Source organism: Anolis sagrei, chromosome 4, assembly GCF_037176765.1.
Source record: "Anolis sagrei isolate rAnoSag1 chromosome 4, rAnoSag1.mat, whole genome shotgun sequence".
In the NCBI taxonomy this organism is placed as follows: Eukaryota; Metazoa; Chordata; class Lepidosauria; order Squamata; family Dactyloidae; genus Anolis; species Anolis sagrei.
Window position 1 is genome coordinate 81,816,295 of NC_090024.1, and position 15,313 is coordinate 81,831,607.

General features: G+C 38.7%; 2 protein-coding genes across 3 annotated transcripts in view; one reads left to right on the plus strand and one right to left on the minus strand.

Moving 5' to 3' along the window:
* On the plus strand, positions 1-12,253 carry FAM8A1 (family with sequence similarity 8 member A1). The gene is made up of 5 exons (XM_060774849.2): positions 1-533; positions 3,735-3,855; positions 5,291-5,414; positions 6,195-6,334; positions 7,932-12,253. The coding sequence occupies exons 1-5, from the start codon at positions 53-55 to the stop codon at positions 8,074-8,076; spliced, it is 1,011 nt and encodes a 336-aa protein (XP_060630832.2). The 5' UTR covers positions 1-52; the 3' UTR covers positions 8,077-12,253.
* Positions 12,254-13,710: 1,457 nt separating this feature from the next.
* NUP153 (nucleoporin 153) overlaps positions 13,711-15,313 on the minus strand; it is a 53,168-nt gene continuing 51,565 nt past the window's right edge. Inside the window, exon 22 of one of the 2 annotated variants that reach the window (XM_060774848.2) lies at positions 13,711-14,810. In XM_060774848.2, coding sequence (XP_060630831.2) covers positions 14,726-14,810 — 85 coding nt within the window. In that variant the 3' untranslated portion in view covers positions 13,711-14,725. Of the gene's footprint in view, positions 14,814-15,313 lie in introns of both variants that reach the window. The other variant, XM_060774847.2, reaches the window with a different exon arrangement.

Here is a 15,313-nt window from a genome sequence, read left to right on the forward strand (position 1 = left end):
CGTGGGACGCGCATGCGCAGTGGGCAGCTCAAACAGTGACAGGGCCGGGGCTATGGCAGAGCCCTCGGAAATGCCTTCTGTCGACGGCGCTGGTCCTGAGGGAGGCGGAGGAGGAGAAAGAAGGAGAAGAGCAGGCGCTGCTTCTTCTTCTCCTTCCTCCTCCGTTCCTGCTGCCGCCTCGGAAGCCCTCAGTGCCGCAGAGTATTCCCGGCGCGTCCACCAATGGCTGTGGGACTCCTACTGCGGTTACCTGAGCTGGCAGACCAGCGGCCTGGCTGCCCTCATGGCCGGAGCCGTGACGACGACGGCGACGACGGCGGGCGCGGCCTCCTCCACATCTCCGAACCCGGGCGCGTGCTGTTACTACGGCAACGTCCCCACCTGCTACTACCTCCTCGCGACCGCCGCTCCAGAGGGCAGGCCCGCCCCCGTTGCCGGGCAACCGCCGCCCCCCGCCGCTAGGCACGCGCCCCCGGCTCCGCGCGCCGGCCCCGCCCCCAGCAGCGTCTCCAGGGAAACCACCCGGCCCGCAGGTGAGCAGAGTGGGAGAGGGCCCATCATCAACAACAACACACAGACTGGGCCTATCTGAAAGGCCCCACATTTGGTTACTTGTGGAGCATTTTGGATAAGGGGTACACAACCTGTATGTCGTTCTTATGTACACTATTATTTATTTATTTGCGACATTTATATGCCGCCCTTCTCACACCGAAGGGGACCCAGAGTGGCTTGCAATATATATATATATATATATATATATATATATATATGCACATATAATCTATATATATATAAATGCTCTGTGCATAATGAGTACCTTAAAAACAAAAAAACCAATGAACAAAATCACACCAAATTTGGCAACAAAACGTCTCACAACACAAGGAGTGATCATCACTCAAAAAATTATGATTTTTGTCATTTGGGACTTGTAGTTGCTGGGATTTATAGTTCACCTACAATCAAAGAGCTTTCCGAACTCCATCAACAATGGAATTGACCCAAACTTGGCATACAGAACTTCCATGACCAACATAAAACATTGGAAGGGTTTGGTGGGCATTGACCTTGAGTTTGGGAGTTGTAGTTCACCTACATCCAGAGAGCACTGTGGACTCAAACAATGATGGATCTGGACCAAACTTGGCACAAGCACTCAATATGCCCAAATATGAACACAGAGGGAGTTTGGGGGAAATAGACCTTGACATTTGGGATTTGTAGTCACTTGGATTCACAGTTCACCTACAATCAAAGAGCATTCTGAATCCCACCAACAATAGAATTGGGCCAAACTTCCCACACAGAACCTCCATGACCTGCACAGATGCAAAGGGTTTGTTGACATAGGAGAGAAGGCACCCACAATGCATCTGCTAATGTTTAGTGTGCCACAGGAGATTCTTGTTGAAACACAGTGCAATTCTGTAATCTCTTTATGTATTTTCACTGGTAACTGAGTGTAGGATTGAAGCTGAACAAGGCTGCTCATCTAGAAATATCTGGGTGTGTTGCAGTGTGGGCACATTGGATAAATTACAGTGGGGCAATACTGGAGTCCAATACAAAGAATAGCGAGAGTATCTACTCTGCATTCTCTTTTTTGTTTAGTTTTCATAACTTTTCAGAAAGTCAGCAGTGAGCTATATGAAGAATGCCTCATTTTCTTCTTTTAACTCCTTCACATTATATGTTCTTGCTATAGTCTGATAAAAAGTAGTATCCCTGAAATATTCCATGACAGTAGTATTAGCCTAGATTCATGCATTTAAAAAATGAAACATGAAATAACATAAATAATTAATCCACCTGATTAGAAGTATGAGAGATTTCAACATTTACCATCAACGCACTCTAGAAATAATCCCCATATTAATTGATCTGCTTTTAGAGCAATACAATTCAGAATAGTTTGTGGTTTGAGTCCCAGGGGCTTTGAACCAGAGATCAGTTTTTTTTTCCGCTCATCTCTTTCTTTTTGAACCTGCTTCGTTATTCATAGGCAGTGTGTCAGTGGATATTGCCCAGTTGCTTTCACTTGCAACTAAACAAGCTAAGGACTTTGGTCTGTTTGTTTGTCATAATACCTGAGCTCTGCAGGTTTGTGCTTTAGCTGCTCCATTTGTAAGCCGGTGCTGATGGTTCATCACAGTTTACTGTTAAAAGTCAAATGCGTCTACTGAGTTCCTAGATTTTGTTATTTAGACTTTCTTAGATTCCATCTATGTATCCTAGTTTTCCAGTGGTTTATAATAAAACATAGATAGAAGTTTCCACAAGTTAGTAATATGAAAAAAACCTTAATTCCAAAAGTCGTCTTCATGCCTCTACAATACAAGCTTCATGGAACAAATTTGTGTGGTATTGGTAACAGTATTGATAAGAGGCATTGAATGCATGTGTTGTTTCTGAATGGTTTTTGAATGGACATCTGCCTCCAATATTAATACAGTTTGACACTACTTGGACTGCCATGGCCCAGTGCTATGGAATTGTGGGAGTTAGCTTTATACGGTCTTGAGCCTTCTCTACCTAGGAGTGCTGATGCCTCACCAAACTACAACTACTGGGTTCTTTAGCACTGAGCCATGGCGATTAGAATTGTGTCAAAGTGCATTATTTCGGCAGTATACTGTAAATGAACCCTAGGTGTGCGTGGCATCACAATGGCCAGGAACTGTGGAGCGCCCCCCCACCCAACAGCTTGCAGTATTGTGAAAGGGTGGGTTTATGCCACAGGGTATAAGGAGTAGACAAAGTATGCCTCCAGATTTTTTGTAAGTGTTCCCTGGGCCCCTATGCTCCCCCCAATTTTTTAGCAATACCTCCTAATGTGTGTGTGGGCAATTTCACGAGGAGTACATCTAGACTGTAGAATTAATGTCGTTTGATATAGTTTGAACTGCCATGGGTCAAGCCGTGTTGTAATGGGAGTTGTAGTTTGATAATAACAATAACAGCATCAATAACAATAATTTTATTTCTTACCTGTCTCTCCCCATGGTTCAAGGTGTGTCACACCACAGTAAAAAACACATAAATAATATAAAAATTCAAGAAAAACACACATTAAAATGCTGTTCCATAAAAGATAAATATCAAGCATTTCTACACATTTATCACACAGGGCAGAGACCCTTTAGTTTGTAATGGTCATTAGCTGGTGCCCCACCAAATTACAAATCCCAGTTTCCATAGCATTGAGCCAAGGTAGTTAATGTGGTGTATATTAATTCTACAGAGTAGGTGCACCCTTTGTTTCCTCTCCTTGGCTGTTTTATGCCTGAAAAGTTTTTATTCCAAATCAGAAGTGACTTTGAATGTATTTCCTGGTTGGAAAGTAATATTTCCTGGATCTAAAGCACCTGGAAGAAGTGTAGGTTCAGAACAAATTTTTAATAAAAAAAATTGGTTGAGATGGGTGACAAGGGCAAACCCCTGAGGTCCTGTATTGAGCAGGTATGTCCTGAGGACTTTAAGTAAAAACCCACCCCTGCCATAAGGCTGCACTATGAATAGTGTCATAAAATGCCATTCAGCCTGGTGTGGTTTCCAGTTACCACCCTGTTTTTCCTAACATGATGCCAACAACTATAATGTTGCATCAGTTATAGACAGTTGTGAATGATTACGTAAAGTGAAATAAAATTTAATTAAGCTGATTTTTATATAAAGTGTATTATCAGGATGTGTGTTAAATGTGTTTTGCTTTGTTTTCTTTACAAAAACAGGTCGTGAATATATTATTCCATCCTTGGCTCATAGGTTTATAGCAGAGATGGTGGATTTCTTTATTCTCTTCTTTATCAAGGCAACTATAGTTCTGAGTATTATGCATCTCAGTGGAATAAAGTAAGTTGGCAGTATGTAATGTAACTATAATAAGTTTTACTCCTCTGCTTCTTGAGACTATATATATTGAATAATGTCCATTGTGGTAGCAAACTTAATTTTTTTTTGTTCTTCCTTTTTGTTGTCATCTTTTATTTCTCTGCATTGATTATATATCAGTTATTTTTGTCTCTGCACAAAGGTCACTTAACATTTGTATTTAGGTTTCTGACCCTTTTCCTGTTGCCTTTCACCTTGCTTCTCATCTGTCCTTAATTAACTGCTTAAAGATTTTCTCTGTCCCTATATAGGACTGCATTGACCAATAAACCTTGGTATACAACACTGAAAGGTTTAACTTGTTTGCTTATCTCATAAGAATAGCAGCAGAAGTAACATTTATATATGCTTAAAGTTATTCATGACAATATTATTAACCAGCCTTCTCTAAGGCGAGTTTTACCAGATATTTTAGGTACCATTTACACTGCCATGTAACCCAGTTTGAATTGCATTATAATGGTCAGTGTAGACTCATATAATGTAGATCAAACTGCATGGAACTGGATAATGAGTCTGCACTGCCATGTCATCTAATTCAATAGTTAATCTGCATTCAGAAACTGAATTATATGTCGACCATAGACAACAGCTTCTTGGATTCTGTGCTGCCTCGGGTTACCTAATGGGAGGTAGAAAAATTCATTGGGAACTATCATGTTTAGGAGGGGTGTTGCAAACTAGAAAGCAGTCCCGTTGAATGCTGAATGTTATTTTAATCATACTGACAATGTAGTACTGAAGCATGCTTAAATCTAGCCAGTAGGGTCATTACAGAAGAGATATTCATCTTGAGGTCTCTTGTATTTTATTTCTTCATTATGTTCACTTTTGTTAATGTGAGGTGCTATTGCAGTTATTACATTTTTTTTCGTGTCAGGAGCGACTTGAGAAGCTGCAAGTCACTTCTGGTGTGAGAGAATTGGCCATCTGCAAGGACATTATCCAGGGGATGCCCAGATGTTTTACCATCCTGTAGGAATCTTCTCTCATGTCTTCACATGGAAAGCTGACAGACAGGAGCTCACTCCAATCCCCAGATTCGAACCGCCGACCTTTTGGTCAGCTGTTTAACCCATTGTCCTACCAGGGGCTCCTAGTTATTAAAGATGAAGTAGAGGAAATTCCTTATTATATAATGAGTATATATTTTGCCTACATTTAAACTATAGCAAGAGTAAATAGTATTGAGTTAATGTGATCTAAATATAACTGAGATTATCTAAGATCTAATTAATTCATTAGCAGTATGTGCTGTTGAATTACCTCTACTTAAGATCACATTTTCTATCCACTAAATGTGACTTCTATAACAGCAAAATGTTTCATTGATTTACAAAGCCTATATTGTACTGTGATATGTTATTATCTTACTAACATGAGATTTTGGATGCAGGGACATTTCTAAGTTTGCCATGCACTACATTATAGAAGAAATCGACGAAGACACGTCCATGGAAGACTTGCAGAAAATGATGGTAGTGGCCCTTGTCTACAGACTGCTAGTCTGCTTCTATGAGGTATTTAGACCCACTCTCCCTTAGTGGTCTAAGGCATGAGATCCTGCTTGTCAGATGGAGCTTATCTGATGGAGCTCCATTGTTTTCTTATGATGCTGTTCCCCCAAACCAGACAATGCCCCAAAAGAAAGGTTTCCAAGGAGCTTGGGATCAGGGTCCTGTGAAATGATGACTGCAACTCTCTCCCATTTTGCATGATGTGTTGGGATGGCTATCTGGAGACACCCTTTGGGGTCCTGCCGCAGTTGCTTGCCTCAGTGTGAGCACTGCAGTCGCCATTTCCCAGAACCTCAATCAGCAGTGCCTCAGAAAGCCTTTGACTGAAACATTGTCTAGTTTAAGAGGTAGTTGTTTTTTTTGGGATCATTAGCAATCATAAATGTGAATCTTAGAAGTTACAAGCTTGTAAAACTCATTTATAGCCTTGTAAATACTGAACATCATGCCTGACCTGTTTTTAAAATAATTCATGCCTTAACTTTTAATTAACTTAAAGTATGCAAATATGGAGCACATTCAGATAAGTAGTTATAATTTGAGTTTGTTATTTGTCTGAAATGCTGTCCCAAAGTACCAGCAGAAGACCAGTCTGATAGTTGTTTCCATCCTCACTGACACATCTGTAGGTTACAGGCTATCCCCTCTAACCAAATAATCTGATTACATGAGATATTTATAATTCTAATCCAATTGCATCAGGATCCCTTAATTAATATACTGCTGCACAAACTAAAACGCATATTTGTTTGTTATGAACTTGAAATTGGCTGTTATTTTCAGATTATATGTATTTGGGGAGCAGGCGGAGCAACTCCTGGGAAATTTTTGCTTGGTCTTCGAGTTGTAACATGTGATACATCTGTACTTATTGCACCAAGTCGCGTGTTAGTGATTCCATCTTCCAACGTCAGCATGACAACGTAAGTTTTATGTTTTTGTATCACCATTTTTACCAGTAACTAACTAGAATATCACAATTTCCCCAAATAGTATTGCATTATTATTTTCTTATTTGTAGTGAGTTTGGCCTTAAAATGATTTTATTTAAAAGATTTGTTCTTCTTGATTCTAATCTAAAAGGTGCCATTATACTAGGAAAATGTTTGTAGCAATAATGAAAGTTACTTAACATGAGAACTTAATGTTCCTTGCTTCAAGGAATTAGGCAGCACATATCCCAGGAAGGGAATTATTTATCACCCTTAGGAATTATTGCCCTGATTTTCATACCACTAATAGGTAATGCTTCTGAAAGAAATAAGGAGTATAGAATGTGTAGAATCTGTAATTCTTCTTTAGTAATTATCTCGTTAGATGTCTGTCGGGTAGAACTCTTTGGAAATGAATGAGCATTATAACAGATACATGCATTGCATCTTTCTTAGTGCTCACTGACCCATTGTATAATGCTAAAGAGATATATCACTTAAATGTATTTCTTGTACATATTCTTACACGTTTATTTTTTAAAAATAGACAAATAGTAGACTTATAAGCTATAGTGTTCACCTCCTTTCTATCAGTCAACCCCAATAGCATAATCTCTCTTCTTTGTCACTCAGTTTCCATTGGTTTTGAGCTTCCTCTAAATCAAGAATGGTAAAGGTGTGGGATAAATGAGTTTCCTGGGCCTAAAATAACTCGGAGAGGATCAAAACTATTATGTAGCACTCTCTAGAACAGTGGTTCCCAACCTTTAGTTCTCCAGGTGTTTTGGACCTTAGCTCACAGAAATCCCAGCCAGTTTACCAACTGTTGGGAATTGTGGGAGCTGAAGTCCAAAACACCTGGAGGACCAAAGGTTGGGAACCAGTGTTCTAGAAGGTGCTTGTAAGCCAGAACAAAGCAAAACAAGAACTATTTGGGAGGTATAGTTTCCTGGGGACCAATCATCCTCATAATCTCTGGCAGTTACTATGTAAAATCTGAAGCAAGAGGTGGTGTTAAACCCTTTGAACTGTAATGCTAGAGCACAATTCCACTGAATATTGTAATGTATTAAAATGTTAGACAATAGACAGCAATTGAACCATAGAAAACACTTGGAACAAGGAATATGTAAATACCACGTAACAGCGCCACCAGAAAGATGCTTAAAGTTATAAATATACCTTCCCAAAAGACACTTTGGCAAAAGAACGTCAATAGAACATAAAATTAAAGCAACAGATGTGCTTTGTGAGTAAGGAATGGATATAATAATACTACCCTTAATTACAGAGCAATAATTGAAAACATAATACTGTATTTCTTCCATTCTAAAATGCACTCCTCCCATATAAATATCTCTACAACGGGGTGTGACTTAGAGTTGCATTTTGCATATTTTTGGTGGTGGTGACAGGACTAAAATTATGGTGCCTCCTACAATTGAAGAAATACATCAATAAGGGGTCATTTGCACATTGGCTCTCATGAATGACAGATACAGACAATTTTTGGTTTTGTGATATAACATTATGTCAACATTCTCCAATCCCAGCAACAAACAGCAGCGCTTTATTTTTCTTCTTCTAGGTCTACAATACGAGCTTTGATCAAGAATTTTTCGATTGCTTCCTTTTTTCCTGCATTCATTACCCTACTGTTTTTCCAACACAACCGAACAGCCTATGACATTGTTGCAGGAACAATTGTGGTAAAGAGACCCAGTGTCAGATGATAGCCAAGGACTCATTTCTATTGTTTCAACATGCTGATGGTAATTCCTTGGATTTCTAAAATTCACTCCGGAACAGTAGCAGAGAAGATGCGGAACATATTTCTTTCCTTCCAGCTATGCTATCCATTGGTGAAAAGTGGAACTGGTTTGAGAATATTTTGAACTGCACAAGAAAACAAGCTACCTTCAGAAGACTTGCTTTACAATTACACTATCTGTGGAGTGTGAGAAATGCCAGCTTGGATTCTGTACCAAAAGGTAGCTGTTATTTTTATGAAGATCCAAAATTTTCTAATTGCTGGAGCGGTAACCAAAGGGATTAATAATAGTGTTCTCTACAAAGAATTGTGTTCTCCTATTTTGATGACAGTGAAGGATTTGCCACTTTATAAAAGCCTTATCAGGAACTGCTTACACAAGCATTGTGTTATTACAATACTCAAATTTCTCTATAAACAGTGTGTTAAATGTCTTGCATGATGTGGATATCTTGAACGTAATACAGATCATTGACTATGTCAGATATTATCAAGGAAAACAAGAAATACTGCTACTGGCGAAAATGTAAATATTGGTGGCTCTGGTAATAATGCTATAGACAAGAAACTTAAATGGCTTTCAATGGTTGATGAATTGTTTGGTATTCCACCTTGTTGGCTTGCATAGCTTTCACAGAGAGAATATATCAAGATTATTTGCTTTCTTGTAAAAGCACAAAAAACATAAAATGTGTGTGTGAAAAATAGTTCCATTATGTATTTAATAAGAGATAAAACAAGCTTGATAAAAAGTGTTTATACATTGCATTTTACACCACTTTATAACAAAATAAGTTTTTTTAAAAAAAATCAGCCCAATTTCATTGCTGTGTAATAATACTGGGAATTTGTGCAAGATGTTTGGTATACTTTCACTTCATCTGGTTTTGTGCCGAGGTATTGAAATGACACCAGTTAGATAAAGCACATTTTACATTTTTTTAATTTTTACATATGCAATAATACAAATTAAGTCATTATTGTGTTTTAGGCTTGACAATGGCTGTTTGAGCCTTCTGATTTGCTTCTGGTCAACCAATTAGGAGGTAATGTACTCTAAGGAGCTGGATTGCTTTGTAAAAGTTTTAATGCTTTTTTTGAAAAGGCTGAATACCATACTAAACATTCAAGATTCAGTTCTGTGACAACATTACTATGTAAGACAATGCAGACCTGATCTGTGGGTTTGTTTTAGAAAGTAAACTAAGCTGGCTGAAATTCACATAAACCAAGCACACACTCCTCCAGTTGGGAGATGGAGTATACAGTTCCATTCTGGCAGAACTATGTCACGTCTTGCCCTCCTATCCCGTGCAAGACTCACCATCTTTTTGGAGGATTGTGCTTTCATTTTACTTATGGCTACAGGGACGGGGCCAGGTGGCTCTCTGCTAATCACCAGCCACTAAATGGCCAAAGAAAGAGGGCACCGCAGTAAAAATGTGAGTCTTGTAGAGACAGTTATGTGTGGGAGTGAATTTCTCCTACAGTGACAAAAAAAGACATTGGTTTGAGTTGGCCTTAATACTTGTGTGTTACTAACAAGATGCCAGCCATTGCTGTACTCAGGCTGTAGTCTTACCGCTTCATCACACTAGAGAATGAATTCACTTTAAATCCGGTTTCTGCCTCATGCAGAATTCTGGGGTTCGTAGTTTAGGGACAAGCCTTTAACAGCCTCACTAAACTACAAACCCCAGAATTCTGCAGAGGCAGAAATCTGATTTAAAGTGGATTCATTCTCTAGTGTGATGCTTTCCTTAAACATCTGAATACAGAGCAAACAGATAGTGATGACCTTCCAGTTGCTTCATAGAATATACCAGCAGTATTCATCCAATTAGACAAATGGTTTAAGGGGGCAAAACCGAGTAAGCGGCAGTTGACTAGGAAGAAGCAAAGTAATTTATATTCCTCCCTTGGCTAGTAATGTGTTCCAAGTAAATTTGGGTTCCTGGAAGGGATCCTGCGGGATTAAGTATCTCATGCTTGGTCTAAAACAAACTTTTAAATGAATAAAATGTGTAACTTTGATTGCCACCAGACTCTTATGCAAGAAAGTGGAAGTTGAGGCAAGTTAGTGTTTTGGCAGCAAAATGCAGGGTTGTTTCTACATTTTTCAGCAGTGGTCATAAATGCATCTTGAGGAAAAATGAATTACAGGAAGAATTGAGGTGTAAGGGATTACCATTTTTTATGGTTCAGGTGTTACCATTATAATAATTACAACTTAACAAGCACTTTCAGAGGTAACTGCTAAGGAATGAGATAGAGCTTTTTGAGCCCAAAGTACTATGCAGACATAGAGAAATCTCAATATTGCATTCTTTACTGCTTTGGCTTCACTTTCTGGTGGAGTTAGGTAATTCTGCTTTATTAACGGGCTGGATTGTTAACTTCTGATGAAAAACAATGGCATTTTTTATGCTCAAAAGAAGTAACAACTGAGGCAGAAATATGGAGTTGTGCTTAAAACACAGCATGGTCTATCACATGACCTGGATATACTAACCAATAGACAGGTGGTAGGAAATATTAAGTTAGCCCATGGAAGAGGTGCCATTAGATAATAATAATAATGATGATGATGATGATGATAATCTTTATTAATATCCTGCCACCATCTCCCCGAAGGGACTTGGGGTGGCTTACAAAGCACTCCAAGGTGCACATACAACATACAATTGGTGAAAACAGTACAAAAGTATAGAACAAGTCACATAAAATTAGTTACACAACTCCAGTCTTTTACGCCTGTGCTTTCCTCTGCCTAGTGTTACTGAGACTTAGGCATAATTTGCACACTGTTTTCCATGGCAGTTGATGTGAGGAAATTCTGCACCATTATTGTCAGTATTTTATGGGTGAGGTATTCACTTGTAGAATAACAAGAATAGAAACTGCTTTGGTCACTCGACATTTTAATACTGATGAACTCTATGTTAAGTGCATCACTAGATGCAAAGAGATGAATTAAACTAGCCCATTATCTGCATGATTACTTTCATCTGCCATGTAAATAAACTAATTTGTAAAAATATTGTGCAATATGACTGTCTCTCCACAAGTAAGACTGATGATATAAAAAAAATCAACTTGATTGAACAAAATTTTCAATCAACAAAAACAAACACTCCTGTTAAGCTCTATAGCAGGGGTCCTCAAACTAAGGCCCGGGGGCCGAATACGGCCCTCCAAGGTCATTTACCCGGTCCTTGCTCAGGGTCAACCTAAGTCTGTAACGACTTGAAAACACACAACAACAATCCTATCTCATCAGGGGCCCCTGGTGGTGCAGTGGGTTAAACCCCTGTGCCGGCAGGACTGAAGACCAACAGGTTGCAGGTTCGAATCCGGGGAGAGGCGGATGAGCTCCCTCTACCAGCTCCAGCTCTTCATGTGGGGACATGAGAGAAGCCTCCCACAAGGATGATAAAACATCAAATCATCCGGGTGTCCCCTGGGCAACATCCTTGCAGACGGCCAATTCTCTCACACCAGAAGTGACTTGCAGTTTCTCAAGTCTCTGCTGACACGATCTAACTAGCCAAAAACAGGCCCACACTTCCCATTGAAATACTAATAAGCTTATATTTATTAAAATTGTTCTTCATTTTAATTATTGTATTGTTTTAAAGGGTTTTTTGCATTACAAGTAAGATATGTGCAGTGTGCATATTCATTCATGTTTTTTCCCCCAATTATAATCCAGCTCTCCAACAGTTTGAGGGACTGTGACCTGGCTCTCTGTTTTAAAAGTTTGTGGACCCCTGCTCTATAGTTTGGATGCTGCTGTTCTATTTCCTGTCCTCCTCACATTAATTCTACCAAAGGTGGAGTTTCTTTTATCTGGAATTCTGAAATCCAAAATATTCTAAATTGAGATAGTGACACAAGGCACACAAACTTTGATTCATGCACAAAATTATTCAAAAATATTGTGTAGAATTAAATCAAGCTGTGTGTATACAACGTACATGAAAAGAGAAATGAATTTAATTTTTTAAAGATTTGGGTCCCACCCCCAAGATATTATGTACATATTTGCAAATGTAGGTTTCCCAAAATCTGGAAAAAAGTCCCCCAAACCTGATCCTCAAGCAATTTGTATAAGGGTTACTCTACTTGTGTATTTTTTTTTAATAAGCCCAGTGACTGATAAGTTTATCACATCACTCAAGTATCTGTACATACTTTTGTACCAAGTTTTAATTGACAGATTTCCTTTTTTAAAATCCCTATACAAAACATTTATGCACAAGTATTAATGTCTTTATATAAACTGCCAGAAGTTGAACAAAGAAACATGTTTGCGTTAACACATTTTCCTGTAACAGGGCTAAGTCTTACTGATCTGTCCTATGATTTATTTCTGAATGCTTGTTACAGTAAAAAGAAGATACTTGGCTATCTGGGATGTCCAAAATGACCCATAGTAACTCAGACCCCACAAAAATAGTACTCAAAATCATAAGATTTTAAAATCCAAGCAGTTGTTTTATCAACAAGATACAGCATTCAGAGGACTGCTGTAAATAGAAGGCAACTTGATAGCATGTATGAGGCAGCTCTACTTATCTAGCTCATCACTATCAATTCTGACACCAGACTGAGATAAGTGTTTCACATCACTTTCAGTATAGGAATTGAAACCCATGGGAGACAATGGTGTTGGTTACCCTCTCTCATTTCTGCAATGTAAAGATAATGATTGTATAATATCCCTTCTGAATGACCCATAGAAGTGTATTTTTTAAACATCGGCCCTTTACAGGGGCCAAGTTGCGCACGCTTGCAAACAAGTTGGCAACAAGGTGAAGTAAGTGCTCTCATACAACTATTTCAGGTTCCCCATATACCAAAAGTTACATCACAAGAATTACTTCTCCCCTTCCAATTAAATATTTGGGGATACACCAAGTTGACCTGCATGGACCTAAATCTGTTGAATTATGTCTTTTCACCAGCAGAACAGATTCAGAATGTACCCTATTGTAAGTAACCACAGATTTCAACATTAAGAAGGTTCAGATAGCATGTGCAATAGTGAGTGTTTGTGGGATCTGAAGTTCAACATCTGGGGAATTGCAGGTTAGGAAACACTGTTGTAAGGTAGCCAGTGGAGATTGGAGTAGTGAGAAGATGTTTGTCCTGGTCTTTGAGGGATGTGAGCAAACATGGAAGAATGAACATTCAGCACAGACCCGTTAATGGGTCCCTGCAGAATCTGGCTTACAGGCCTGGAAAATTGGGTACACTTGTATTGCTGGTTAAATTTTAGCAATGTTGCAACCTGCCTCAAGCCACGAGGAGAGGCAGGTAAGAAATAAGATTATTATTGTATACAGCATTAACTGTTTCCTCCTGAGTAAGTTAAAGGTTTTTCCCTGACATTAAGTCCAGTTGTGTCCGACTCTGGGGTTGGTGCTCATCTCAATTTCTAAGCCGAAGAGCTGGTGTTGTCCGTAGACACCTCCAAGGTCATGACTGCATAGAGCACTGTTACAAGGATTACATGTTTTCCTCCTGAGTGAGAGCACGTAATCCTTTACAGATATATTTCAGACAAGGTGGCTGGCATTAAACTTCACACAAGTGTATTTCATAATTTTTATTGATGGCATTTATCCCATGGTTTAACATGTTAATTATACTGTAATAAACATGGCTTTAATATTAAACTTTTCCTTATTATCCAAAGTCACCAGAGTCCATTTCTGTAAATATAAAAATATATACTTAACACTTTGTACAATACTGGTTTTTGGTCCAAACAAAAATGGATCAGAAAAGCCAATAAACTCATTTTTTAAGAATTCCCAATTTTAAAGATCTTTAATGGATTTAGGCAACTTTGAATAATGGGATTTACATAATAAAATCTGAGACAATACTAAACAAAAATTTGCTGTAACACACAAAATTAAAATTTCAAGTTCACAGATTTCTTATGCCAAAGTACATAGAGAAACAGAATTGTATTATTTACACATTTGTTTCATAATAAAATAATGAAAAGGCGAGACAGGTGATAAGGAGCTGTAAGAATGAAAATAGAAAGAGCGTCTAATTATTGAATGAAATACTACAGGTCTAACTAGTCCTTAGCATGGACCATTCTTTGATCATTCTTCCTCTACCAGAACATTTTAGTGCACAATACACGCAACTTGCTCACTTCACACGTACATCAGCACAAACTGCAAAGAAATCATTCATATTCCACATTCTCTACTCTATACAGACTCCCCCTCTCTGATATAATTACAATTTCGAGGTGTCAGTAAACGCAGATGAGCGCACAAAGTGGTGCAAACAGAGGTATTATACGAAGCCATTCGCTGTGCAGGCTATATTTATATCTATAGCCAGACCATGCCAAGTCAGTGAAGAAAAAACTGATGGGTTCTAAAGTAGTTTTGCTCAAGATCCTCCCTGCCACCAACTCTAATTATTTTTTAAAAAACTAAATGGGGAGGAAAAAAAGCAAGCAGAATTTAGGCAGACCTGGCTTCAACTAAACCCAGCATGAGGTACAATTCAATTATTGAACAATGCAGGGCAACCAGCTGTAATAAGAAATATGCGGTCTTTAACAATCATTAATACTTTTATTTTCTACGTCTAACAGCCGTCTTTATCTTCCGACCAGACACTGCAGATCCAGGTGTGGAGAATATATTTTTCCCGCTACTCCTGCTTTAGGGGAAGAAAACAAAATCAGAAGTCAAAATCAGAACCTGGGGTGATATGTGTGTTCTTAATGCTATGAAACAAATGTGAAAAAAATCCATTGCAAAAAAAAATTACCAGGGTGAGATTTTCTACTAAGGACATAATTTTCTACGGATTAAAAGCTTTTTTTTTTCTTCAAAAGTCTCAGTCTGAACTTTTGACAGACCTGCAAGGCTTAATGCCATCTGCTTTCAAGTACAGTATGGCCCCCATATCTGTGGGGAGTACATTCTAAGACTGGATACCTGAAACCACGGGCAAAAGCAAACCCCATATTTTGACTATACTTAAGCTGGAAGCATACCACAGAACCACAATGAGGATCTACAGAGACCCACAAGCACGTTTGGGGAGTGGAGCTACAAATATTTTTGGAGCACAAAAAAGTGAAACCATGGATATTGAATCTGTGGAACCTGTGTGCTGTATCCACCATTCTGAACATAACATATCCATTAATACAT

Coding starts and splice junctions, on each gene's coding strand:
- FAM8A1 (XM_060774849.2), top strand. CDS start 53: ATGGCAGAGCCCTCGGAAATGCCTTCTGTCGACGGCGCTGGTCCTGAG. Junction 3,856..5,290: donor ATGCATCTCAGTGGAATAAA/GTAAGTTGGCAG, acceptor TTTTGGATGCAG/GGACATTTCTAAGTTTGCCA. Junction 5,415..6,194: donor TGCTAGTCTGCTTCTATGAG/GTATTTAGACCC, acceptor TGTTATTTTCAG/ATTATATGTATTTGGGGAGC.